This window comes from Triturus cristatus, chromosome 8, assembly GCF_964204655.1.
Source record: "Triturus cristatus chromosome 8, aTriCri1.1, whole genome shotgun sequence".
In the NCBI taxonomy this organism is placed as follows: Eukaryota; Metazoa; Chordata; class Amphibia; order Caudata; family Salamandridae; genus Triturus; species Triturus cristatus.
Window position 1 is genome coordinate 202,816,268 of NC_140591.1, and position 26,994 is coordinate 202,843,261.

The 26,994-nt window shown below is 50.9% G+C and overlaps 1 protein-coding gene across 6 annotated transcripts in view; it reads right to left on the bottom strand.

Annotated features, from left to right (window-relative positions):
* ITSN1 (intersectin 1) overlaps nucleotides 1-26,994 on the bottom strand; it is a 1,732,490-nt gene that overhangs the window by 418,256 nt on the left and 1,287,240 nt on the right. For all 6 annotated transcript variants that reach the window (XM_085621357.1, XM_085621360.1, XM_085621358.1 and 3 more), the window contains one exon: nucleotides 19,295-19,412. In XM_085621357.1, coding sequence (XP_085477483.1) covers nucleotides 19,295-19,412 — 118 coding nt within the window. The remainder of the gene's footprint in view (nucleotides 1-19,294; nucleotides 19,413-26,994) is intronic.

Sequence of the window (26,994 nt, forward strand, 5' to 3'; positions counted from 1 at the left end):
GACTACTAGCCGCAGATTCCTTAACATTGAATAGATACCCTAGCCATACCCAGAAGGGAGGAGGGCCTGCGAGGGAGCCTCCTCAGCAGGAGAGACACAGGGCCCCAGCAGGGGACATGGCACAGAAACAAGAAGGGAAGGCCAGGGGCTCCCAGGCCCAACTAAGGGAGAACCGCCCTACCAAGCCGCAGGGGCAGACAGCGCCCGAAGAGCCTCAAGGAACAAAAGAACCACCTTGAACCCCAGGGAGAAGAGGTAGAACCGGAGGCAGGGCCCGCCGCAAGAAGCACACACAGTGAGAGGAAACAGCTGAACACACCTCGGCCGCAAGCAGCGGACAAGGCAGGAACGGCCTCACCGCCAATAGCGCAGGCGTAAGAAGAAAGGCACAGGAGCACAAAGCCCCAGTGGAACCAGAGGTAGGGGCACAAGGGAACACATAAAAGGCCACGACGGTGGACCAGAACAAACAGACATGCGCAGTGCCCTCCGAGATCAGGACGTGGTCGGACAGGTTGCCCTGATGTTGAGCCCACTGGACCTTCAGGTCCCACCGCAGAGCCCGGATCCGCCACCTGGCGTGATGTACCAGCAGGAGGCCATCAGACCCAGCAGCCGTAGGGCCATCCTGACCGAAACTCTGGATAAAGGCTGAAAGATCGGAATCAGAGCCTGAATCTCCCAAACCCGCTGTTCGGGAGGATAGACCCGAAAGTGTGCTGAGTCCAGAACCGCTCCGATGAAAAGGAGCTTCTGGGAGGGACTCCAATGCGACGTCGGCATGTTGATGGAGAACCCCAGCAAATGCAGGTGGTCGGCCGTAGTCTGGAGGTGGGAGACAACTGCCTGGGGCGAGCCCGCCTTTAACAACCAGTCGTCGAGATAGGGGAAGACTGGAACCCCTAATCTGCGCAGATGAGCTGCGGGAGTGATTCCAAGCTGTGGGAACCAGTACCAAATAGGTGTCTACACGGGGCAGGACCCTTGGTGGCAGTGTGACTACAGGGCTACCCCACATGTAGCGGTCCCACAAGATGTTTATCCTCTCCTAAATTGGGATGGAGTGAATTCATTTACGGAACGACACATTTTAATAAGGAGCAGCTATCTGCCCTTACTGCATGTTAGTATAGGGAACTTCTCCCCCCTTTTTCCCTATCTTACAGGGGGTAAAAGCCCTGATGAATGTCCGTGCACCCTTTATGGGGCATTAGGGACAGAAACATGTTGGCAATAGGGTCCTAGGACCATAATATCCCTAGAAACCCTCTTTTCTATTTTTTAACATCAGTGCCAAACCCAAGAATAAAGGGAAACTGGGGTTTGACGCCGATTTTTAATCTTTAAACCCCCTGGCCAAAAATCATCTCATTAAGTGCTCCCTGAAATATTGGTCAAGCCCACCCTGACCTTTAGGCGTCGGGGTGTCCCGATGATGAAGCATGACACCACTAGGGTGTGTGAGGGAATATAATAACAAAAGGACTTGCTTCCTTCCCCACGCCTAGGTGGTGTTATTTACTTCAAATAGGGCATACCATCATCTGAGTTAGCAGCAGAGTCGTCATTGCTGACTGGTCCATCGTGGGAGTACACATAGTGATTTAGAGCTGCGACCATCGCCATCACTTTCGTGAACACCGAGGGGCACTGATGAGGCCGAAGGGGAGCACGGTAAACAAAGTGCTCGTGGCCTACCATGAACCGCAGGTAACGCCGGTGGGCTGGCAGGACGGGAATGTGGAAATATGCGTCCTGCAAGTCCAACGCTACCATCCAGTCTCCAAGATCTAGGGCAGCCAGTGTGAGAAGTTGGCCTGATGTATGACGTCACTAATTCTAGTGTACACCTTATATCAGTCCAAACAACCCTTATGGTGATTGGTTGTAAAGTCAACCTTATAGACCAGCTATCCTAGTGGTAGCATGGACAAGAGCAGTCTTAGGCTAAACTCTGAATGGCATGTGAAGCCAGCTGTGATACCATATATAATCCCTTGAATACCAAATGAAAGGACACCACAACAGATATATATATAAAATAAAGTGTATTTATTCTAGTCAAACCCTCAGCACTCTTTATGAGATTCGAGGTAAGTACAACACAGTCTTATTCAAGCATGCATTAAGTCACACAGGTAAGTAATACAGTTAGGCCCTAGGGGCCACGCAAACCATATACTAAAGAAGTGGTATAAGGACCACTGTCACGGAAATAGGATAGGCCTAGGCCTAGGGAATCGCTGGGGCTACACTACACTACCAACAGTTAGGAAGTGGGAGGCCCACGGGATTCAGGTGCAGAGTGGAAACACTCACGCGTAATGCGTATAGTCAATAGAAATAGTACAGTTCTGAAATAAGCAATTTAAGGACACTTCTGAAACAGCTAGAGAGTCGAGACTCGGAAACTAGACCCTAGGATAGTCACTACCCTTGTGAGCACCCAAATTACCTAGCCCACGGGCTGCGGGTGCATAGGTGTGAACTTGCGTCGGGTTTCGTCGTGGACTTCTATGGATGCCTGAAGGAAAGTTGCTGACAGGCAGTCAGTGCAGAGTGTCCGGTGGATCCCAAGGCCGGGATCAAGAAGGAAGGGTACCTGCAAGCGGAAGGGACAGAGTCAAGGTCACTAGCCAGTGACCACGTGGAACCAGGAAGGAACCAGGCGATGTCGTGAAGATTGCAGGTGAAGAGGTGAAGCTTGTCGCAGCAGCCACGGGTACCAGGAGACGTCGAGGACGACCAGGAGGCGAGCTGTCCCACGAAGGCTCTTGCTGTCGCCGGCGTCGAAGTCTAACTAGGACTCACCAAGCCTTGGCAAGCGGAACCCACGAAGAACGGAGGACTTGCTTCTGGTGCAGACCAGGAAGGTCTGAGGTGCTTCTCTTTTACAGAGGAGCAGGAGCCAGTCTGGAGGAGCCAAACCAGCAGTGAAGATTTCAAGGTGTGTCGTCACAAAGGCCACTAGCCAACGGGCAAGACACCGGACAGACGCTGCAAGCAGGAAAATGAAGAAGGGCCCCACGCAGGACTCGTGGAGTGTGGGGGGCTGATCTTCGGTGCAGATGGTGCCTGGGGTTGGGGCTTCTCAATCCCCGGTGCACAACTTCGAGGGTACCTCAGAAGCTGCGCTGGAAGATACTCGCCACTTTTCCCAGGTAGCCGGTGCCACGTCTCTCGTCGCCTCCACGGATCTCAGCTCGGCTGTGGATGTGGATCAGGGTCGGAGAAGTCTGGGAGTCAAGGCTCTGGTCAGGCTCTGCAGTCGGTCCCTTGTAGAAATTCAGCAAAGCAAAGGGTAGTCTCTTGATGGTGCCTGTTTGGACAGGGTAGCCACTCCTTGGCCACAAGGGAGATTCTTCAGTCTTCTTCTTTCGTCGAATGTCGAAGGTCCAGAGTTTCTGTTCAAGTTGCAGGTTCAGGATAATCTAATCTCCTGAGGCCCAGCTACCACTCTTATCCAAATCTGGGGGGCTGGGTTACCTGCAAGGTCACGCCTTATGGGTGGGACCTGGGAGGGGGGTGGTTACACCCCCTTCCCTTTGTCCAGTTTCGCGCCAGGACTGGGGCTGGTGTGCCCCAGCACCGGTTTGAACTGGACTATGCATGGGACACCTTGTGTGCCCCAGGCAGTGTCTCGTTTCATTCATCCCTCCCTGCCCCAATACACTAAGGCCTGTCTGGGGTGGTGCTCGCACCTCCCAAGGCAGGAAACCTATTGTCCAAGCCTCCCTTGCCGGGATCACTGCCAGCAGCAGGAGGTCAGACTTGTGTCGTGGCAGCAGCATCCATTTTGTGATGCTGGGGCTCTGGTTAACTTTAACCGGGTAAGTAGGTTTCAACATGTCTTCTCCCTCTAGAAGGGAGGGATAATATCCTCATCCCCAGAAATGGGATGGGGGTATTATTCCAAAGTGTTAGACACCTTACACAACATGTTTTGATAAAGCCAAACCATAGTTACCATAACCGTTTAAGATTATAAGGCACTTTAAGAGTATATGGTAGGCTATATCATAGAACAGCTATAAGGACATGGTTCCGAAAGCTGCAGACAGGCTCAGCTCATGCTAGAGCACCATCTCACATGTTACCAAGCACTCTGCCTCCAGGATTGTTAAGGACTGCCATAGGAGTGGCTGATAGGTACACGTGTCTATATGTAAGATAGGTATAGGAATACTACACCTAAGCAAGGAGTGATTACACGACCTTGCCCCAGCTGAGTGATCAGCCAGTTGTGTCATAATGGAAGGCCAGGCCAGGGGTGGCATAATACATGCTGCAGCCCCTGGTAGGCCTAGGGTACACCTATGCCCTGGGTACCTAAGGTACACTGTACAGGGGCCAATAAGGTGATCCTATCCAAATGGGTTATGCACCTAAAGTACATAGTATCAATTTAGAGAGAGAACAGCAGGGCTGTGGGTCTGATTAGCAGGCCCACAGCCACATCTAAGTCGAAAACCAGTAAAGCAAAAAGTGGGGGTGAACATAGAAAGCAGACCCTACTCTCCTACAGCCAGAACCTGAGCTAAAGTGAGCATCTTGAACTACTTCTTCCGGAAGAAGGCCTTGACGCTCCTGAGGTCCAAGATAGGGCGTAGGCCCCCTTTGCCCTTCTTGCGAACCAGAAAGTAGTGGGAGTAACAACCCCGTCCTACTTCTGAGCCAGGAACGTGCTCGATGGCCCCCTTGGCCAAGAGGGCCGTAACCTCCTCTTGCAGAAGTTGCAAGTGATCCCCCGACATGCGGTGGTACTGCGGTGGCATGGCTGGAGGGGTCACCTCGAAGGGGAGGGAGTAGCCCTTTCGGACGATTTGCAGCACCCACCTGTCCGACGTGATGGTACGCCAGTGGAGCAGGTGATGGCGAACTCTGCCTCCCACTGGCGTGGAATGGGCCTGAAAGGTCGGACAAGGAAGGCTTTGAGGCAGATGCTGCAGGAGCAGATGTGGACTGACCGGCTCGCTGTCCCCCTGCTCCGCCATGGCGGAATCCACGTCCGTGACCGTGTTGAGGCTGGTTCTGCGGCCTGTGGCTGGACGGACGTGCGGGGGCGCCCCTTCCTTGGTTAAGAAAGGGGCGAAAAGCAGAAGTTTGCGGGCACGGGCCGAGAGGTCCAAGGACTTGGCCGTAGCCCTGGAGTCCTTAAAGCGCTCCAGCGCACTATCCGCTTTGTCGCCAAAAAGGCGACGGCCATCAATGGGCATGTCCATGAGGGTGCTCTGGGCATGTCCATGAGGGTGCTCTGGACATCCCCTGAAAAATTTGTGGATCTCAGCCAGGCGTGATGACGAATCGCCAGAGTCGTCGCAATCGCTCTACCCAGCGATTCCGCGGTGTCAAGTCCACATCGAATGGACTGCATCCCGCCTCTCAGCAAGACCCTGGGCGAGCCGTTTCCTGGCCTCCTCCGGACAATGGGGCAGCACGTCCGCCACCGTATCCCACAAGGAGTGGGTATAACGGTCCAAAAGGCACACGGTATTAATGGACCGCAACCCCAAACTGAGGGAAGAAAACAGTTTCTTTCCAAACTGCTGCAATCTTTTGGATTCCCGATCCGGAGGAGCGAACGGGAAGGCGGTCTGGGACGTAGAGGCCTGGATAACCAGACTCTCAAGGGTGGGGTGTACTGACAGAAAGCTGGGGTCGCCCGGAGTAGGGCGGTGGCGCCGGGCCACGTTCCGATCCACAGGAGTGACTGTGGAGGGTTTGGACCAAGTGCCCATCAGAACGTCAGTGAGGGCCTCATTGAACTGCAGCAGTGGCTCCGAAGAGCTTACTGGCGGTTGAAGCACCTCAGTGAGGAGGTTAGTCCTCACGGCCGCTGCAGGGAGCTCCAGGTGAAGGGCCTTGGCAGCCCTGCGCAGGACCACAGAATAAGTTGCACCCTCCTCCGTAGCCACGGAAGGAGGAGAGATGAAGCCAGTGTCAGGCGAAGTGTTGAGACAACTTGCATCCCCCAGCTCGTCTGCCCAGTCCCGACTTAACTGGCACTGCTGTGCCACAGGGTCCTCAGACCCCTCCCAGTCCTCCCCTTCATCCGTCTCCTGGTGTACAGGTAGAACGGGCGGAGCCGGGATGTAAATGAAAAGCTCATCCATCGGCGCCGGAGACAGCGCCGTTCCGACACCAGACCTGGACCTGGGCTGAAACTAGGGACGGAGTCGTCCGAAGACGGCGCCGGGGGCGGCACCACAAGGGTCAGCGCCGGCGGAGGGGTCGTAAGGTCAACCAGCATCGACCAGGATCCAGGCCTGGATCACACGGGGACCTGCGGTGTCAGGACCGAAGTAGACGACGGCGCCGGAGCCGCCGGCTCGCTAGGCCTCCAAGTCGGACCTGTGGGGCCCAGATTCGCGCCGGCAGGCCGACGGTGGAGCGAGACTCCTCATGGCCACGAGGAAGTCCTGAATCTCGCCCGGAGTTGCATTAGGCCCAGGGGCCGGAGAGTATGGGGCCGGATGCAACTCCTGTGGCTCCGACGGAGCCGCGCAGGTGGTGCCACCCAAACCCTCAGCCGAGCCGCGCGACCGGCGAGGGGAGTCAGAGGAGCGGTGTCGCTTCTTCGACTTCTTACTGTGCCTCGACTTACCTGAATGTGATGACTTCAGCTCCGTGACCGGTCCCTCGACCTCCTCCTCGACCGGGACCTCGAGCGTCACGGAGCCGACTGCCGGATCTCGAGGAGCTTGCTGGACCGCTCCCGCCTAGCCTTCGAGGTCAAGGCCCGGCAGTCGGGGCACGACTTGTCATCCTGGTCGGCCCCAAGGCAGTAGAGACACCGACAGTGGGGGTCGGTAACCGACATCAGTTGGTGACAGGCGTCACACGGCTTCAACCCGAGCATCCCTACCGGCACCAGGAGTCGAGGTCGACTCGAAAGAAGACACCAAAAAGTTAGTCAAAAAGTGACTAAGGGTATGCTCTTCCTGGATCTGCGCTTACTGGCGGGGAAAAAAGAAGAACTGAGGTCAGCGCGCGAGGGCCGCGTCTAAATACTCCGACGACGTCATCCCAGCGATCACGACGCCGATGACGGATGCAGAGCCGCAGCCCACGCCTAGCGACGCGCAAGGGTATTGCTGACGAAAAATCTTTCCGGATCTAGCCTGACGCCTGGGGATATTCTAAGGTAAGGAACCTAACTAACGTGTTTTTTTCAGAAATGTGTATATTGTTTCGGAGGAGCTGGATAGTAGTGTTGATAGTACTGCTCCTCGTCATAATAGCCCTCATCCTCCACCTGACACTTGACTTTAAGTTCAGAAGGACTATGAGCAGCCCCAAAGGGACCATCATCATTCGTTTCCTCTGTATCAAGAAGGTGGCTTGGGAGTAAAGACAAAATCCTCCCTGGCGAATGGAAATCAGGCCGCAGAGATGTTTTGGACATTCTGGATGGTGTGGACTGTATGTGCAGTGACTTCGTCGACAGGAGCGGCGTCGACGGATCAGTTAACGATGGGCCCATTGGTGACCCTGATTTTCTCAACAAATGGCAAAATAGTCATTGAACCCATCGACGGTGTGCACGTCAACAGTGGAGCCTTCGTCGACGATGATGGCGTTGTCGTTAACAGTGGCAACCTTGTCGCTGAAGTCTTCATAGACTGTAAAGATAGCATTGACTGCCATGATGGCCGCCGTCTATGTCGTAGGTTCCGTTGGCTGTCTCGACGACGAGAGAGTAGTCGTCGGAACAGCAAGCGTCGTCGGTGAACCTGACGCAGAGAGGGATTTGTGGCTGGATTTATGTCTGGAAGGACCTGAAGAGGCAGCAGACTCCAGTATAGCTTAAAAAGTCCCAGAATTATGTGGCAAGACTGGCTCCTCAGACTGGCCCTCAGGCGACCTGGGTCTCTTATGGGATTTAGAGCAAGTGTTGCTCTCCTCGTCAGAAGACTCTCCCCATGTCTTCTTCAGCCACAACAAAAGTCTGCCCTCCATCTCTAAGAGTCTTACATGAAAAGGTGCTGAAGATTTTGCATTGTTTTGCCATATGATGAGGATAGAGGCAATAGATCCTATCCTTGTGGGCCCTCTTCTTCCCACAGGATTTACCAGGGCGAAATAGTCCTTTACTGTCATGACATTATAATATCCAGAAGAAAATGAAACTTATCTGAGAAAAATCTCTAAGAGCAGAGCTCAGGGAAACTCCCTTCTCACCTGACGTGTGGTGAAAATCTGAGGGATTCAGTCTCTCTCTTGGGAAGGTTCTAGAGGGTGCTGGTTACCGATAAGTTGTATTTAAGTTTGCTCCTTTTTTAGAAAAGGAGGTAGATAAGCTATTAAATGCATGGTTGCCTCCATGATAGCCTATGGAAGTTTTTTAATTAGTTCTTAATTTAGGTTACCGTGGGACTCCCGCATCGGGGAATGATTCAAGCTTGTGAATCTATGAAAGATACCCAAATACTGTATAAATGAACAAGTTACTTACCTTCGGTAATGATGTATCTGTAAGAGACATACAATATACATTCCTTACAATAGAATTACCCCCAGACGTCAGATTGGATCTGGAGAATTTTTCTGTAGCAGTACCCCTGCGCGTCAGTAGGTAATGTCGGTCGACTCAGCGTCCGTCGTCTGCATTGTGGTCACCGGAATGACATTGCGGTGTCTACTTAGACGCCGCTGCTCCGCACTGACATCAGTTCTGACACGACTTTCCACGCCAGAAGCGCAGAGCCATGCGAGACACTGACCACTGGTGCACCAAACTAGGGCCCTGGAAGGGAGTCCCTATCCCTAGCAGTCAGCCAGAACGGGGAGAATGGGTGGGGTGGTAAGGAATCTTTAACTAATGTGTGTCTCTTACAGAATCATTGGTACCGAAGGTAAGTAACTTGTTCATCAAAAAGAGACCATTAGTTATAGATTCCTTACTTTAGAATAGATACCCCAGCAATGCCAACCCCGAAGTGGGTCTGCAAACTAAGTTCACACCAGAAAGTCCTGGAGTACAGAACGGCCAAAAAAGGCGTCTCGCAGTACTTTGCTATCCAGGCAGTAATGTTTTGTGAACGTGGGCAGGGATGCCCATGTGGCTGCCTGGCAGATGTCAATCAGCAGAACTCCACAGCCCAAAGCAGAAGAGGCTGCCGTCGCCCGGGTAGAGTGGGCAAACAGTCCTACAGGAGGTTCCTTTTTTGAAAAAGATTAGCAGATTTTAATGCATAGGACAACCCATCGAGAGATGGTACGTTTTTGCATGGCCCGACCTTTCTTGGCGCACACATAACCCACAAAGAGGTGATCGTTCCCCCAGGAAATCTTTAGTGCAGTCAAGGTAACAGGACAGTGCACGTTTTGGGTTCAGACGGTGGAGCCTCTCCTCATCTCTGGAAGGGTGCGGAGGCGTGAAAAAGGTGGGCAATGTGATGGTCTGACCTATGTGGAAAGAGGTAACCACTTTGGGTAGAAAAGAGGGCCTAGTGTGAAGGACCACATTGTCTGGATGAACTGAAAGAAAAGGAGGCTTGGAGGAAACCGCCTGAAGCTCACTCACCTTGCACGCAGAGGCGATGGCAAGCAGGAAAGCGTTCTTTAATATAAGAAGACAAAGACGACAACTATGCAGTGGCTCAAAGGGAGCACACAAGTTAAGTAAGAACAAGGTTCAAGTCCCAGTGGGGCATTATGAAAGGTGAAGGAGGAAAGAGAAGAGTAATGCCCTTTAGAAATCTATTTACAATCGGAGACTTGAAAAGGGAAGGCTGATCAGGAAGGCGCAGAAAGGCAGAGATGGAAGAAAGGTAGCCTTTAAGGGAGCCCAGAGCATAGCCCTGCTGGGCCAAAGATAGAATGAAGCAGAGAAGCTTCGAAAGAGGGACAGACAGGGGATCCACTGCCTTTGCTGTGCATCATGCCACAAATTTGTTCCATCTATAGGAGTACACTGTTTTATTGGAGGGACGCCTGGCTGCCAAGAGGACGTTACAGACTTCGGGAGGAAGGTAGAAAGCTGTCACCTGCCGCCGCTCAATCTCCACACAAGGAGGTGGAGGCTGGACAGGTTCGGGTGGAGGACCGCTCTCTGCTGCTGCGACAGAAGATCCTCCCAAAGAGGCAGTCTGGTCGGAGGATCGATGGCCATTCTCGAGAGCTCGGGGTACCAGACTCTTCGTGCCCAGTCCAGAGCCACAAGAATGACTTGGGCCCGGTTGCACTTGATCTTCAGCACTCTGGGTAGAAGTGGTACAGGCGGAAAGGTGTACAGGAGGCTGCAATTCCACTCACAACGAAAAGCGTCACAGAGTGAGTGCCGCCTTGGAAACTCCAACGCGCATAACTGCTGGCATTGCGCGTTCTCTTCGGTGGCAAACAGATCTAACCAAGGCTCTCCCCACTGCCAAAAGAGACCTGGCACCACCTCTGAGGGAAGACTCCATTCGTGATCCATTGTGCTCCGGCGGCTAAGTTAGTCAGCCCTGGCATTCAGGGAACCTGCAACACAAAAAGATGGTGGACGGAATGTTGAACATTGTCAAACATTCACCCCCAGTCACAGATCTGGGTTTAATCCATCGTTATTTTGCTCTCCACACCACCCCAGTTCAGACATAGCCATATGCAAATCAGTCTTGACCCTGTGCCTCATGGGAACAGTCCAGACCGAACTGCCAGGCCATGTCTTCCCTGGACAGGAATCAAGCATCCTAGGACCGGCTTCGGGCTTTCAGCCCTCATCAGCCGGGATAGCTGGACTCCAGTGGCGTAGTGAGCACGGGACCCACGTCTGGGCATATCCTTCCCACTTAGGGTGAAAATACAACACAAAAAGATGATGGACGGAATGTTGAACATTGTCAAACATACATCCCCAGTCACAGATCTGGGTTTAATCCATCGTTATTTTGCTCACCATGCCACCCCAGTTCAGACAGACATGTTGAACCATCAGGGATATGCCCTGATGTTCCAGCCATGTCCAAAGGCGAAAAGCCTCTTGACATAGGGTCTATGACCCCACCCGCCCTGTTTGTTGCAGTACCATATGGCGGTGGTGTTGTCTGTGAACACCTGCACTACTCTTCCTTTGACAGAAGGAAGGAATGACCTTCAGTGCAAGACAGATCGCTCAGAGCTCCAAAAGGTTGATGTGGAGACCGGATTCTGCCGGAGACCAGAGACCCCTGATCTCCGCCCATCCCAGAAGTGACACATCCGTCACTATTTTGACTTCTGGTTGGGGAAGGGAGAGGGATCTACCGCTGACCCAATCGTTTGTGAGCCACCACTGCAATTGAAGTGCAGCCCCTCAGAGATCTGGATGACATCGGAAAGATTCCCCCGATTTTGCGCCCACTGGAACTTCAGGTCCCACTGCAGAGCCCGCATATGCCACCTAGCATGATCCACCAGCACGATGCAGGAGGCCATGAGGCCCAGCAGCCTCAGGGTCATTCTCACCGAAATCTGGGATAGAGGCTGAAACATCAGTATCATAGCCCGGATATCCCGGACTCACTGCTCGGGAGGATAAGCCCGAAACTAAGCTGTATTCAGAACTGCTCCAATGAAAAGGAGCTTCTAAGAGGGAATCAGGTCCGCCGTAGTCTGGAGGTGGGAGACGGCAGCCTGGGGCGAGCCCGCCTTCAACAGCCAGTCGCCGAGATAGAGGAAGACTGGAACCCCTGATCTGCGCAGATGAGCTGCGACCATCGCCATCACTTTCGTGAACTCCCAAGGGGTGCTGGTATGGCCAAAGGCGAGCACGGTAAACTGAAAATGCTTGTGGCCTACCGTGAACTGTAGGTAACGCCTGTGGGCTGGCAGGACAGGGATGTGGAAATAGGCGTCCTGCAAGTCCAACGCTACCATTCAGTCTCCGGGATCGAGGGCAGATAAGACGTGAGCCAAAGTGAGCATTTTGAACTTCTCCTTCTGGAGATGAGCGGTTGAGGGCCCTGAGGCCTAAGATAGGACACAGGCCTTTGTGCTTCTTGGGTACCAGAAAGTAGTGGGAATAACAACCTTGACCTACTTCTGGCACTGGGACCCTTTCATTGGCCAAGAGAGCTGCAACTTCTTGGAGTAGAAGGGTCAAGTGATCCTCTGACATGCGATGGAGTGCTGGTGGCATGGAGGGATGGGTAGTCTCGAAGGGGAGGGCGTAGCCCCCTCAGACTATCTGCAAAACCTAGCTGCCCGATGTGCTGTTTTGCCAGTGGGGGAGGTGATGGTGAATCCTGCTGCCCTTGGCCTCTGGTCGCCCTGAAAGGTCGGACACGGAGGGTTTGGAGGCTGCTGCAGGGGGGCATGGGTGGAGCAGCCGGTCCGCTGGTCCCAGACCTGCGTCACTGGGTCCCACGTCTGCTGTCACACAGAGGCTGGGCAGCTTGCGCGGCCCTGTAGCCAGATAGGGAGCAACGTGGTGGGGCAACCCTTCCAAAGCCACAAAAGGGGCGAAAGGCAGACTGCGTAAGGCGAGAGGTTGCCGCGAGGCCCAAGGATCTGGCCGTAGCCCTAGAATACTTGAAGCGCTCGAGCGCTGAGTCAGCCTTGTCAGCAAACAGACGACGGCCATCAAAGGGCATGTCCAAAAGGGTGCATTGGACATCCCCAGAGAAACCAGATGTCCTCAACCAGGTTACCGACGTGGAAACTGTGAGAAGTTTGCCTGATATATGATGTCACTAATTCTAGTGTACACCTTGTATCAGTCTAAACAACCCTTATGGTGATTGGTTGTAAAGTCAACCTTATAGACCAGCTATCCTAGTGGTAGCATGGACAAGAGCAGTCTTAGGCTAAACTCTGAATGGCATGTGAAACCAGCTGTGATACCATATATAATCCCTTGAATACCAAATGAAAGGACACCACAACAGATATAGATATATAAAATAAAGTGTATTTATTGTAGTCAAACCCTCAGCACTCTTTATGAGATTCGAGGTAAGTACAACACAGTCTTATTCAAGCATACATTAAGTCACACAGGTAAGTAATAAAGTTAGGCCCTAGGGTCCACGCAAACCATATACTAAGTAAGTGGTATAAGGACCACTGTCACGGAAATAGGATAGGCCTAGGCAATCGCTGGGGCTACACTATACTACCCAAGGTTAGGAAGTGGGAGGCCCACGGGATTCAGGTGCAGAGTGGAAACACTCACGCGTAATGCGTATAATCGATAGAAATAGTACAGTTTAGAATTAATACGATTTAGGACACTTCTGGAGTAGCTAGGAAGTCGAGACTTGAGAACTAGACACTAGGATAGTCAATACCCTGATGAGCACCGGAGTACCCAAGTTACCTAGCCCACGGGTTGCGGGTGCATAGGTGTGAACTTGCGTCCGGTTTCGTCGTCGACTCCTATGGATGCCTGAAGGAAAGATGCTGACAGGCAGTCAGTGAAGTGTCCGGGGGATCCCAAGGCCGGGATCAAGAAGGAAGGATACCTGCAAGCAGAGGGGACAGAGTCTGGGTCACTAGCCAGTGACCACGTGGAACCAGGAAGGAACCAGGCGATGTCGGGAGATTGCAGGTGAAGAGGTGAAGCTTGTCGCAGCAGCCACGGGTACCAGGAGACGTCGAGGACGACCAGGACCAGGAGGCGAGCTGTCCCACGAAGGCTCGTGCTGTCAGCGGCGTCGAAGTTGAACTAGGACTCACCAAGCCTTGGCAAGCGGAACCCACGAAGAATGGAGGACTAGCTTCTGGTGCAGACCAGGAAGGTCTGGGGTGCTTCTCTTTTACAGAGGAGCAGGAGCCAGTCTGGAGGAGCCAAACCAGCAGTGGAAAATTGAAGGTGTGTCGTCGCAAAGGTTACTAGCCAACGGGCAAGCAACCAGACAGATGCGGCAAGCAGGAAAATGCAGAAGGGCCCCACACAGGACTCGTGGAGTGTGGGGGGCTGATCTTCGGTGCAGATGGTGCTTGGGGTTGGGGCTTCTCAATCCCGGGTGCACAACCTCGAGGGTGCCTCAGAAGCTGCGCTGGAAGATACTCGCCACTTTTCCCAGGTAGCCGGTCCCACGTCTCTCGTCGCCTCCACGGATCTCAGCTCGGCTGTGGATGTGGATCAGGGTCGGAGAAGTCTGGAAGTCAAGGCTCTGGTCGGGCTCTGCAGTCGGTCCCTCGTAGAACTTCAGGAAAGCAAAGGGTAAGTCTCTTGATGGTGCCTGTTCGCACAGGGTGGCCACTCCTTGGCCACAAGGGAGATTCTTTAGTCTTCTTCTTTCGTCGAATGTCGAAGGTCCAGAGTTTCTGTTCAAGTTGCAGGTTCAGGATAATCTAATTTAGCAGGGCCCAACTAGCTACTAATATACTGGGCTAGTGGGCTGGGCTACCTGCAAGGTCCCTCCTATGGGTGGGACCAGGAAGGGGAGTGGCTACACCCCCTTTCCTTTGTCCAGTTTCGCGCCAGAGCTGGGGCTGGAGTGCCCCAGCACCGGTTTGAACTGGACTATGCATGGAGCACCTTGTGTGCCCCAGGCATGTCTCATTCCTTTCAGCCCTCCCTGCCCCAATACACTAAAGTCTCTCTGGGGAGGTGCTAGAACCTCCCCAAGGAGGAAACCTATTGTCCAAGCCTCCCTGGCTGGGAGGGCTCCCAGCAGCAGGAGGTCAGACTCGTGTCTGTGGCAGCAGCATCCATTTTGTGATGCTGGGGCTCTGGTTAACTTTAACCGGGTAAGTAGGTTTCAACATGTCTTCTCCCTCTAGAAGGGAGGGATAATATCCTCATCCCCAGAAATGGTATGGGGGTATTATTCCAAAGTGTTAGACACCTTACACGACATGTTTTGATAAAGCCAAACCATAGTTACCATAACCGTTTAAGATTATAAGGTACTTTAAGAGTATATGGTAGGCTATATCATAGAACAGCTATAAGGACATGGTTCCGAAAGCTGCAGACAGGCTCAGCTCATGCTAGAGCACCATCTCACATGTTACCAAGCACTCTGCCTCCAGGATTGTTAAGGCCTGCCATAGGAGTGGCTGATAGGTACACATGTGTCTATATATAATGTAGGTATAGGAATACTACACCTAAGCAAGGGGTGATTACACGTCCTTGCCCCAGCTTAGTGATCAGCCAGTTGTGTCATAATGGAAGGCCAGGCCAGGGGTGGCATAATACATGCTGCAGCCCCTGGTAGGCCTAGGGTACACCTATGCCCTGGGTACCTAGGGTACACTGTACAGGGTCCAATAAGGTGATCCTTACCAATTGGGTATGTACCTAGGGTAAATGGAGTCCATTTTAAAGAGAGAGCAGATAGCCTGAGACCCTGAATGGCAGGATCTCAGGCCAACTAAGTCGAAAAACCAGCTAGACACTAGGCAAAAAGTTGGGGGTAACCATAGTCAGCTATCCACCTTCCTACAGAAACCGTTCTGCCCAGAGAGTCGGCGGTGTCCACTGTGGCAGCACTTGTGCTACCGTATCCCACACTGTATAGGTATACCGGCCCAAGTGCGGTGTTCACCGACTGCAGCGCTAAGCTGGCGGAAGAAAACATTTTCTTCCCCTAGGTGGTTCAGCTTCTTGGATTCCCTATCTGGGGGAGCAGTAGGGAATGGATCACCAGGCCCTCGAGGGTAGGGTGTTGAGAGCGGAAAAGTGGGTTGCCCGGGGCCGGGCGGTGACGTCGGGCAATCATCCTGTCCACAGGAGCCCCTGACTTGGGCTTGGACCAAGTGCCCAGGGGGACGTCGGTGAGGGCTTCATTAAAAGGTAGCAGGGGCTCCGAAGAGGGCGCTGCCGATTGAAGTACATCTGTCAGGAGGTTTGTCCTGACTGCCACCGTAGGAAGCTCCAGGCCCAAGGTTTCAGCCGCCCTATGCAACACCACTGCGTACCAAGCTCCCTCCTCCATAGCCACGGTAGAAGGGGAGAGCACACCAAGGTCTGAAGAGGTATCCAAACCACTGGCATCACCAAGTTCCTCTCGCCAGTCTGGCTTTCAAGCCTTGTCAGCTAATGGGTCTACAGACCCCTCCCAGTCCTTCTCACCCTCCCCTGGCAGCCACTCGGGGCAGTAGGGAACGCCAGGGATGAACAGCAGTACGAAAGTACCCTCCGACGCCAGAACCGATGTAGAGCGACGTCGATGCGGCACAATGTCCAAGTCGGGGGTGAGGTTGGGGTCGACGCCGGTTGGGGGCACAACCAAAGTCAGGGGCGTCATCACTTGAATCAGTTACCGTAAGGCCCACCGGCGTCGATCCGGATCCAGGTCTGGATCCCTGGGGGTCCTCTGGTGCTGGAGCCGCCACCATCTAAGACCCAGGGCCACCAGCGGAGTCTGTGGGGCCCAAAGGCACGCCAGCAGAGTCGGGCTGCTCAAAGATGCTATGCAGCGCTTCATAAAAAGCTTGAAGCTGGGCAGGGGATGCTCCAGCTCTGGGAAATGGAGGGAAGTGGGGAGCCGTCCCAGAAGCGGGCTTCGAAGAAGGAGCTAGAGAGCAAAGACGCTCCAGGACCAGCGTCGGCGGATGGACAGGGAGAAGGCAAAGAGCGACTATGCTTCTTTGCCTTTTTCTTGTGCTTCGACTTACCCAAGGAGTGCGAAGACTTCAATGGCGAGTGGTGGTGGCTCTGTAACCAGTCCCGAGACCTTCCTCTCGACCGGGAGCTCAAACGACGCGGAGCAGACTGCCGGGCCTCCAAGAGCTTTCGGGACCGCTCCCGCAAAGACTTGAGATTCATGACCCGGCAGTCGGAACACGACTTGGGGTCGTGGTCGCCCTCCAGGTACCAGAGACACACGAGGTGCGGATCAGTGAAGAACATCAATTTGTGACAGGAGTCACAAGGCTTTAAGCCGGTCCGAAGATGGGACATCCCTCATGCTACCGGGAGTCAAAGACTCAAAAAAGATGTTGACCAAAGTCGAAAAAGGTTTAGTCAAAAAATGACTACGGGGCAAGATCTATTTGGATCTGCGCTGGCCTGCACGTAAAAAGAAAGAACTGACGTCAGCGCGCAGGGTTGGCGTCTAAGTAGACACTTTGACGTCATTTCGGTGACCACGACGCCGATGACTGATGCGGTGTCGACCGACGCCACCTACTAATGCTCAGGGGTACTGCTACAGAAATATTCTCCAGATCCAGTATGACGCTTGGGGGTAATTCTAAGGTAAGGAATCTATAACTAATGGTCTCTTTCAGATGTGAGTTACAAATCACAAAGCCAATGATAAGCAATAAGCGTAATATATTCCCAGGGAAGTTTTCAGAATGTCCCCAAGAGGTCTTTGCAAATCAGACCGCTGCGCTGCTTGGTAGGCTTCGATCAAACAAATCATGCCATGGGGACAGGCTGATGGGGGTTGAAGGTGCGGGGAAGGCCAGAATTCTCTTTAAATATAACAGCTGGCTCGCACCATTGACTGATTCCTACAGCCCCCATGCCACCCTTCTAAGGAACAAGGGAGGACCTTGCAGAAGTTATCAGAAGCTCTTCTTTTTTTTATTATTCTTTTTTTTATAAAACGTTGTTTATTGGTTTCAATCACAGCCATAAAAATTCAGAAGAGAGGGGCCCCGTGCCACAAAAGGGGTGGAGCACCACCAGACACAAGTCAAAACAACAATTCCCCTTTTGGAAGAACAGAATCTGTCAATACATTCACAACTTAATACACACGATCACCAGGACAAGACACCCAAAAATCATCTCCATAACAACATGTATGTTAAAAAAAATTTTTTATATATTTTTATTAGTTATAAAATTGATCAGATAAGAAAACACAAAAATTCATAAAAATACAATAAAACAATGAGACAAATGTTGTTGTTCAAAACAATAATGCACAGTGTCCTACCTATACATAGAATCAATCACAGCCATACATAACATGATTGGACGACATATTCAAGGTTGTCAACAAAATAAGCAAGCAAACATTACTTTTGGTTACACAGTAAGCATTTCCTACAAGAATTGCTGGTCCATGCATCTCCATTTCAACAGTAGGCGACACACATGGCTCCCCTCGATGTTTATTCCAGTGTGACCACTTCCTATCCCATTTCTTGGGACACCCCCGAGCCTTAAAAACCTCAGTCTCCGCCAACATACATCTATCCATTTCTTTGGCCCACAAGGTGACGAGTGGTGGGTTCGCTTCCCCCCAGCCTCTAGCCAGCTCCCGTTTCACCAGCGTGTATTCCAGTGTCGTAAATTGCTGTTCATCCTCCGTGAGATCAGTCGCCTCTCAAACGTTCAACAGTCCCAGTTGTGGTGTTAATATTACGTCCTTCCCCAGAGCCGTACACATGTGGTCTGAGGCTCCCTCCCAAAGGGCACGTATCCTTGGGCAAGTCCACAGGGTATGGTAGAATGTGGGCTGTTGTCAAAAACCCTTCATACAACGGTCGTCAGGTCTAGTTCCTATTCTCGCCAAAACTGTCCCGAAGATGTATGATCGGTGGAGTAGCCTAAGCTGGATCAGCTGCAGAAGCTCTTCTACAGAGTCAGACCAGTCATCCGATTTTGCCTGGAAGTGTGGGGGGTTGGGCTATTGGAAGCAAGTTTTTGAAGGCCCATGACCTCTGTTACTCCCCAGCTTAATGGCAGCAGGCAAAACAGGGGCATAAGCAGAGAGTTAGAAGCTAGAGAACGCGGTAGGAAAGAAAGAATGAAAAGATCAGAGAAAGTAGAGAAAAATGGAAGAAACTCGGAATGGATGGATGTCAAGAGAAAGAAAGGAGGTGAAGGAAACTGGAGCTGGTTTGAACATGTTTGCCAGGGGTGATTTTGGTTACCATTCCAGCTCTGGTTGTCTACTGGATTTTATAATTACATGAGGGAGACAGGTCAGTGAGGCAACACCTAATGCATGTATGCCCACACCCATGCACCCCTACATAACTCCATGGAGCTACTGCAAAGAAGTGACAGTAAGCCACAGTTGGGCCGCCAGAAAGTTTAAAGGCAAGTTGCAAGAGCATCACTTGCGTCTAAAGGTTTAACAGAATGGGTGGAGAATTGTTGATGAAATGTAAGGTTTTTATTAAGGGAGAGAAAGGATCAATAAAACGTGCAAGGGTGCGGTTGTACAACTGTGATCATGCACCAGGAGAAGTCAAGACACACCAGACATAGCTTACCCTATTAATCTTCTGACTAAAACGTAATTACATCGACAAACAGTTATATCCCACACTTTTTATATCAAAGCAAGAATCTGTGCCAAATGCGTGAACAGTTCCATGACAAAAAAAAATCTAGTCTCCACAGGTAAACATGGCTAAGTGCAGTAACATCAGATGTAGCATGCTTATCTCTTGCGTTCCTTTTACATACTTGAAGGTAGTGTTGTTGGTTTTGGTGGCTCAGTTGGCGTACTTTTGTTAGTACCAGGGCTTAAAAGTTTCACATAGTTAGCAGGGAACCAGCCAATCTGCCTTTTCTTTCCACGGGCCTGTCAAGAGAACAATTGTTTAACAATTAAAAAAATCTTCACATGCAGAGGTTACTATCTAGAGCTCAATCGGATTGTTACAGATAGTTCACCAGGATGTACTTTTGGCCACATGGCTGTCGCCAAAAGACAAATTCAAAGGACATTTGATAGTCGTCAGAAGACATTCATATGTTATTTCAATCAAAACATGCTATTGCAGATGGGAGGTATTTAATCAGGCGAGATTAAAGCATTTTTGTTGCTTCTATAAGTAAAGTATAACACAACAGGAGCAGTCCTAGAAACCAACCAGCACCCGGGTCCATACTGGTGATTTGTCCCCTCTAGAGGTTCCAGCCATTAGCAGCCTAGCTTTCCATGCAGTTTTGCTGCCGATTTGGCAGCACTGGTTAATTTCCACACCTTTTCTCGTAGGGAATAGCAATTCCCCTCTGAAATCATTCCTCCTTACCATTACAGATTAGTCTTCTTAAATCCTACCCGGCTTGCAAACATTTTTTGAACCTTGTATCCTGCCCTATATAAAGAGGACCCTTTAGCTCGTAACCCGGCTGGCTGGCTGCCTGTCCTTTTTGGTGATTCTGACTCTTCTTACTGTTCTATCCAGATGATGATCACAGATTGTCAGTGTATTAAAACACTGTCTGTAAAAGGAGGAATTGGCCACTGAATGATTTCCCTGCCTAATTAGCCATATATGATCGTAATCTTACATAATGAGCCTATACCCCTTGTTACCACTCACAAATTTTCACTATTATCACTGCCGTGCACTAGAGCACCAAGCACATTTATATTATATTTCATAATATATTTTGTGTCTATTTTCAATTTTTGTGATACTATTTTTATTCCTTTCTTTATAAAGATTTGATTATGTGGGTATAATTGTTTCCTCTTGATTTAATCTGTTAAGGGATAGCAGCCTCTTGTATCCCTATAGGTCAAATTAAACTGTACCACTTGTAGCATTCTATTGTTCTTAATGATTCTATAAGTAGAGCAAGGGGTAGCCTAGACACTCTAAATAGGGTACACATCTCCGATTTAGTAGGAAATTCTTACCACATAGCTGTCCTCATATGTTTCAAATTGGAACAGGTTTCATGAAATCTACAGAAGTTATTCTTATAATCAATATTTGGTCATATTCCTACCCGCAGGCAGTATACTCTTTTATATACAAGAGTGATATGATATGCAGTATTTAGTCCAATAGCACAGCAACGAGAGTGCCCAGGGTGGGTAAGAGGTGAGTGGATGTGCTCTGCATGTGTCAAGGACAGGGGAGAGGCCTGTAGGAATCACAGCTACTAGGGAGTCCGGTTGAATGGATTCAGAATGGAGCTGCACGGGAAATGGTTTCGAGAAGGCCTGGTTATCTAGAATACTGTGTGACCTAGATTTATGATTATTTGTCTTTGTGACTCAGTGAATCTATTATGCTAAAGCATTTCCTGTTTACAGACCTGTGCTCCCTTTTCACGCTCCTAGTTTCACCCTTTATTTTCTTTGCTTGCATTAAGTTTCCTTTGTAAGATGAAAGCTGTATGGTATCTTACTTTTCAATACATTCCACACTTTCATCCCCAAATTCTGTTATGGTATATTCTCTTACCTGCATTTCTTTCTAGGAATATAGTGGTTACATTGTTGTAGGGGTTGAGTCAATTGGCTAGTGTCTGGATGGTGAATGGGGTTGCAAGAATAATGCTCTCATCTCTATAAAGGTTCCAGGTGCTTCTTCACAATTTTGTATTCAAGTATAATGTGAAGCACACCCAAACTCCCTGTTGGTGGAATCTGAGCTGTAGAACTGAAAGCATTTCCTTGGGAGAAGACAGCAGTAAATGTACAAAATGGCCATTGTGTCATAGGAATTATGGTTAGTGCTCAAGAAGAGCAAGTTACATATCTTCGGTAACGCTCTTTTTGGTAGAGAGTATCTACCTGCAAATTCCTCACCGTTTGAAAATTACGCAGGCGTCTGACTGGATCTGTGAATGTTTCAGCAGTACCTCAGCGTGGTATCAGGTGGTGCCACTGATGCCGTTCAACTCCGAAAATGATGTGTGGAGCCCAAATGAGTGCCATTTTTGCGAGCTTAGTTGTGTTGTTTTCAAGGCTGTCATTCAGACACAGAGACCCAAGAGAAAATTAGTTCTCAACAGTGTGAAGATTCCTAGGCTTGAGATCTTATTAATAAGTAGAGTCCACTCCACATCAGAGGCTCTTCCTCTCTTCTTGAATTCCATAAGAAGTTGAGCACCTGGCTTTTCAATTAACCAAAGCAAACACAAGGAGATGGACGGAGAGCTGAAACATTTCAGACACTCACTCCCAGTCACAGATCTGGGTGGAATCCATCATCACTCTTTAGCTCACTTCGCCACCACAGTTCAGACACACCTATATGCAAATCAGTCGTGACCCTGTGCCTCATAGGAACATTCCTGCCTGAACTGCCAAGCCAGGTCTTCCCTGGACCGGAAACAAGCATCCTGGGACCGGTTTTGGGTTAACAGCCCTCATCAGCCAAGCTAGCTTGAATCCAGTGGCAAAGTGAGCAAGGGACCCATGTCTGGGCATACCCTGCCAACTTCGGGCGAACAAAGCAAACACAAGGAGCTGGACGGAGCGCTTAAACTTTTCAGACACTCACTCCCAGTCACAGATCTGGGTTGAATCCATCATTATTCTTTAGCTCACTTTGCCACACCAGTTCAGAAACAGCTATATGAAAATCAGTCTTGACCCTGTGCTTTACGGGAACAGTCCAGCATCTGAGGAAGAGTCAGGTGTGATTTTGGCACATTGATAGTAAACCTCAAATAAGACAGGAGGTCCGCTGTAGTCTAGAAGTCACTGATGACTGCCTGGGGTGAGACTGCCTTCAACAGCCTGTTATCGAGGTAAGGGGAAGACTGAAATCCCTGACCTCTTAAGGTGTACTGCCACCACTTATCACCCAAAGGGGAGCGGGTGAGAGTAAAAGGCAACATAGCGAACTGAAAATGCTCCTGTTCCACCACAAACCACAGGCAGCGCATATGGAATCGGCAGGGTGGGTAAATGGCCATAGGAGTCCTGTAGGTCAAATGCACCATCCAGTGTCCAGGGAAGACCAGACCTGGGACCGGGTGAGCGTCTTGAATTTCTCCTTCTGGAGGAAGAAGTTGAGAGAGCACAGGTCTAGAATAAGCCGAAGGCCTCCACTCTTCGTGAGCACCAGAAAGTAGAGAGAATAACAACCACATCCAACTTCTGGCTCTGGCACCCTCTGGGCAACCCCTTTAGTCAAAGGGCTTGCACTTCCTGCTGCAAAATGGAGAGATGGTCCTCCGTCAGTCTCTGGGCGAGGGGGTGGTGGTGCAGTGGAGAAGTGCGGAAGGGTAAAACAATATCCTGCTAACGATCTGTAGGACCCATCTGTCTGACATTATGGCCGGCAATACCAAGAAGGGTCATTGGATTCTGACTACCTCTTTGTGACTTTGATCCTGGAAGGGCATGCTAAGGAGGTTTGGCAGGTGGGTCTCCCCCAGGCAGACTGAGTGGGCAGATTACATTGGCTGTGGGGGCAGTGGGCACCCCAGCCTCAACCACAAACCTGGTTGGTTCCTTGTTGAGGGTGGACAGGCTGGCAGTATGGGGCATCTGTACCACACCAGTGAAAGGAGCAGTGGAACTGTTGCTGATGTGGGGCAGACACCCCCTGAGAGTGTGCAGTAGCCCTACTCTCATTAAAACGCTCTAGAGAGGATTCAGCCTTATACCCAAACAGATGCACCCTGTGTTAAGGACATTTTCATCAGGGAGGACTAAACATCACTCGAGAACCCAGTCAATCGCAGCCACGTGTGGTGGTGAACGGCAATACTGATGCGGATGGCCTGCCCAATGGAATATGTGGTGCCCAAGCGACAATGAATAGTTAATTTGGTCGGATCAAAACAGGTCAGAGATCTTTGGGTACACCAGGGCGGACTTGTGCCATAGAGTCCCAAATGGAGTGGAAATGACGTTCCAACTAGCAGCTGGCAGGCAGAGAGGAAAATACTTCTTTCACAAATGTTTCCACCCGCTAAGATTCCCTGTCGGGGCGGGGGCGTTGTAGGAGTGTTAAGGAAGGTGCTAGGCTTAGACCTGCTCATGGAGGCTTGCATCACTAGATTTTCAGGGAAAGGGTACTGTGAGAAAAAATGGGTCTCCCAGAGCAGTGCAATGGCTGGCACCTGGCAAGTTGTTGGTTGACTGGGGGGGGGGCCTGAACAAGGTAGTAAGGTATCTTTCAGTGCCTTATTAAAGGGAAGAAGGGGCAAGAAGATGTTTGTTTCAGTTGGTCAACTGTGCAGAAACATTAGTCTTAACCTCCAAGGTGGGGAGCTGGAGGTCAACTACTTTGGTTGCCCTACGCATTACCATGGCCTAGGTTCGGATTCTTCTGTGGCCAGTCCAGGGGGTGCCAGTAGACCCATGTTTGGAAGGATTTGAGACCACTATCCTTCTGTTTGTCAACATACCAATTATCATCCCGGTAGGGTTAAGCGATCTCTTCACCCGGGTCATATTCATACTCTGAATCCATGCCAAAAGGAAATGCAGATTGTGTATTCTCTTTTTGCAGGTGGTAATTCAAGTGGGGAAGGTGGTGCCTCGGGTGGTACTGGGTGCGACTTTGGCTGTGATTGGACTGGCGCCTATTCTGCTTTGGACAGAACTATCATGGACCTCCTTTGTCAATATAGTCAACATCATCATCAAAGTGCCCGGGGCTGGTGTAGTTTGTGGCACCAGAAGTGGATTCAGGACTCGGTGCCGCTCGTAGATGTAATTAATCACGGACATTGCAGGAACACGGAATTTTTGATCCCGGTCAGCCAGGAGTGCACAGGACCCAGGGGAGCCTTGTTTGTTTGCTGAACACCGTAGGTGGGACTGCGAGGACCAGCCTGCACAGCGCCATCACCACAGGTGCAGCTGGTGCCTCTTCCCGCCTGCTCCCGCCCTCCTCCTCCTCCATCACCGTTATTACTTCTCGCGGCCCCCGCTTCGCGGGCGCCGCTCGTAGATGTAATTAATCACGGACATTGCAGGAACACGGAACTTTTGATCCCGGTCAGCCAGGAGTGCACAGGACCCAGGGGAGCCTTGTTGGTTTGCTGAACACCGTAGATGGGACTGGGAGGACCAGCCTGCACAGCGCCATCACCACAGGTGCAGCTGGTGCCTCTTACCGCCTGCTCCCGCCCTCCTCCTCCTCCATCACCGTCATTACTTCTCGCGGCCCCCGCTTCGCGGGAGCCGCTCGTAGATGTAATTAATCACGGACATTGCAGGAACACGGAACTTTTGATCCCGGTCAGCCAGGAGTGCACAGGACCCAGGGGAGCCTTGTTTGTTTGCTGAACACCGTAGGTGGGACTGCGAGGACCAGCCTGCACAGCGCCATCACCACAGGTGCAGCTGGTGCCTCTTCCCGCCTGCTCCCGCCTGATCCACCCCTCTATATAAACCCTTGGAGTATCCGCACCAGCGGGACGCGCGCGGGTCGAAGCGTGGGTGAAGACTGGGCAAAGAGTGGGCCGTTTGAGGCCGTTCGAGAACGGACGAGATAGGGATTGGGCCATCCCTCCTGACCCACGTCCTTCCCTCTTCACACACCCCACAATTACACTTGGATTATGGCTACAAGGGAGACGAGGAGCAAGACCACGCTGGCTGTTGGGAAGCCTAAAGGTACTTTGGACACTTACTTTGCTAAAGCTGGCTCACTCCTCATTGATGAAATTACTAATTTAGAAAGACGCATTTCGCAAGAAATTGAGTGGGTAAGGAGATCGTCTCTGGGCCCCCTTGCACATGCAACTACTCCTGAAAAAAGATTGGAATGTACATTACTAGATGCTGGGGGCAGGGGAAAAAATGTTACGCCTGATGTAGTTGATTTGAGTGGTCCCCTTGTTGCAAATATTGATTGTGATCTCTCGGCCCCAGTAGATTTCAGTATATTACCTTTACCTAAGCTCCCCCCACCCTCAACTGCACCTAATGTGACTTTGTCCATTATGGACGGAACTATTCCCAGGGAACATCAGTCTACGCAATCAAGGCAGGGGGAGAGGGAGGGAGCTATTCCAAAAAGGAAAAGAAGGGAACAAAATTGTAGGGAAAGAAAGTCTAAAACTGCAAAGAACACCACCTTGTGCGAGGGCAAGAAAAATGGCATACCTAGTAAGGGGCCAACCTCGCCATTGAAAAAAAGGGCACCACCCTCTCACACACCGAGGCAGATATCCCCCAGTACAAATGTAAACTCTGGGGAGGGGGATATTACTCTCTCAATGCTCAATCCTTTGGAACTGCGATTAGCAAAGATGGAAACTAGTCTACTGAATATTGAAAAGGAAATTGCATACCTACTAGACGCCCCTAACAAAGACAGCCAATTAGTAGGAAGAGGGCCGAGCCATAGTGGCAAGAAGACTAAAATAGTGCCTGCAGTTAATGAAATGGGCCCTGCACCCAATCCTACATTAATTCAACATCCCATATCACAGCCTCAAATCACTTAGTAAATGTAAACTCCCAGGATAAGTCAGCTGCGCATGAAAATGTGGATTTGAGCAATGGCAATGGCAATAAACACAGGTTAGTCAATTTGCCACCAGAGGCAAGTCCGTATACAGTTATCTTAACAGGTATTCCCGAATTAAAACCATCCTCCCGGGAACCTGTCGAAGCCTTAAAAAACAAGGTAATTAATTGGCTCTCCACAAATAGGCCCCTCCCTGAAGGAATAAGGAGTGAGGTCCTTATGGTAAGAAGAGTCCCATGGCTGGGTGGTACCAGGAAATCCATCGACGGAGACTGTGTTCTGGTCAACTTCAGGGACCCCATGACTGTTTCATATATATGTAGCTGGCCATATTGTGATAAGGGGACTTCCATTCAAGCGCTACCTCTATCATTCTTCTATCCACCCACAAGACACAGGCAGGAAGAGGAAGGTTGGGAATTTGTACAGAGAAGAGGGGGTAGATGGGGTACTAGAGAAAGTAGGCCCCCCCACCCTCCCAGGACACAGCGCTATGACTACTTCCCCACCCATAATAGATTCAGCAACCTAGACATGGTAGACTGACTGAACGAGATAGGGAGTGGAGAGGATAGAGGCTATAATGGCGTTTACGCCACCAAAATATGCTTAGCTACCCCCGGAGAGAAGGTTAACCCCGAGGAGAAATACAACAATGGAGAGGTAGCTATTAGGCCTGTTTCCCCCCCACGCATTGCAAGGGAGGCGACAGTGCCCCTAGATAGTAGTATAGATACCAATACACCATTGGGCCCGAAATCCAGTCTGGGTCCGCTCCCAAACCCACTAAACAAGAGTATTATCACCTCTTCTTTGAAGATACTATCCTGGAATGTGGCGGGCTTGGGCAATAAATTGAATTGCCCGGACTGGAACTCATATATTGAGGGCAAAGATATATGCCTGTTTCAGGAAACCTGGGCGCGTGAAGAAGTTAACTGCACCGGTTTTGCTGCTTTTTCTATAAATGCAAAATGGGGG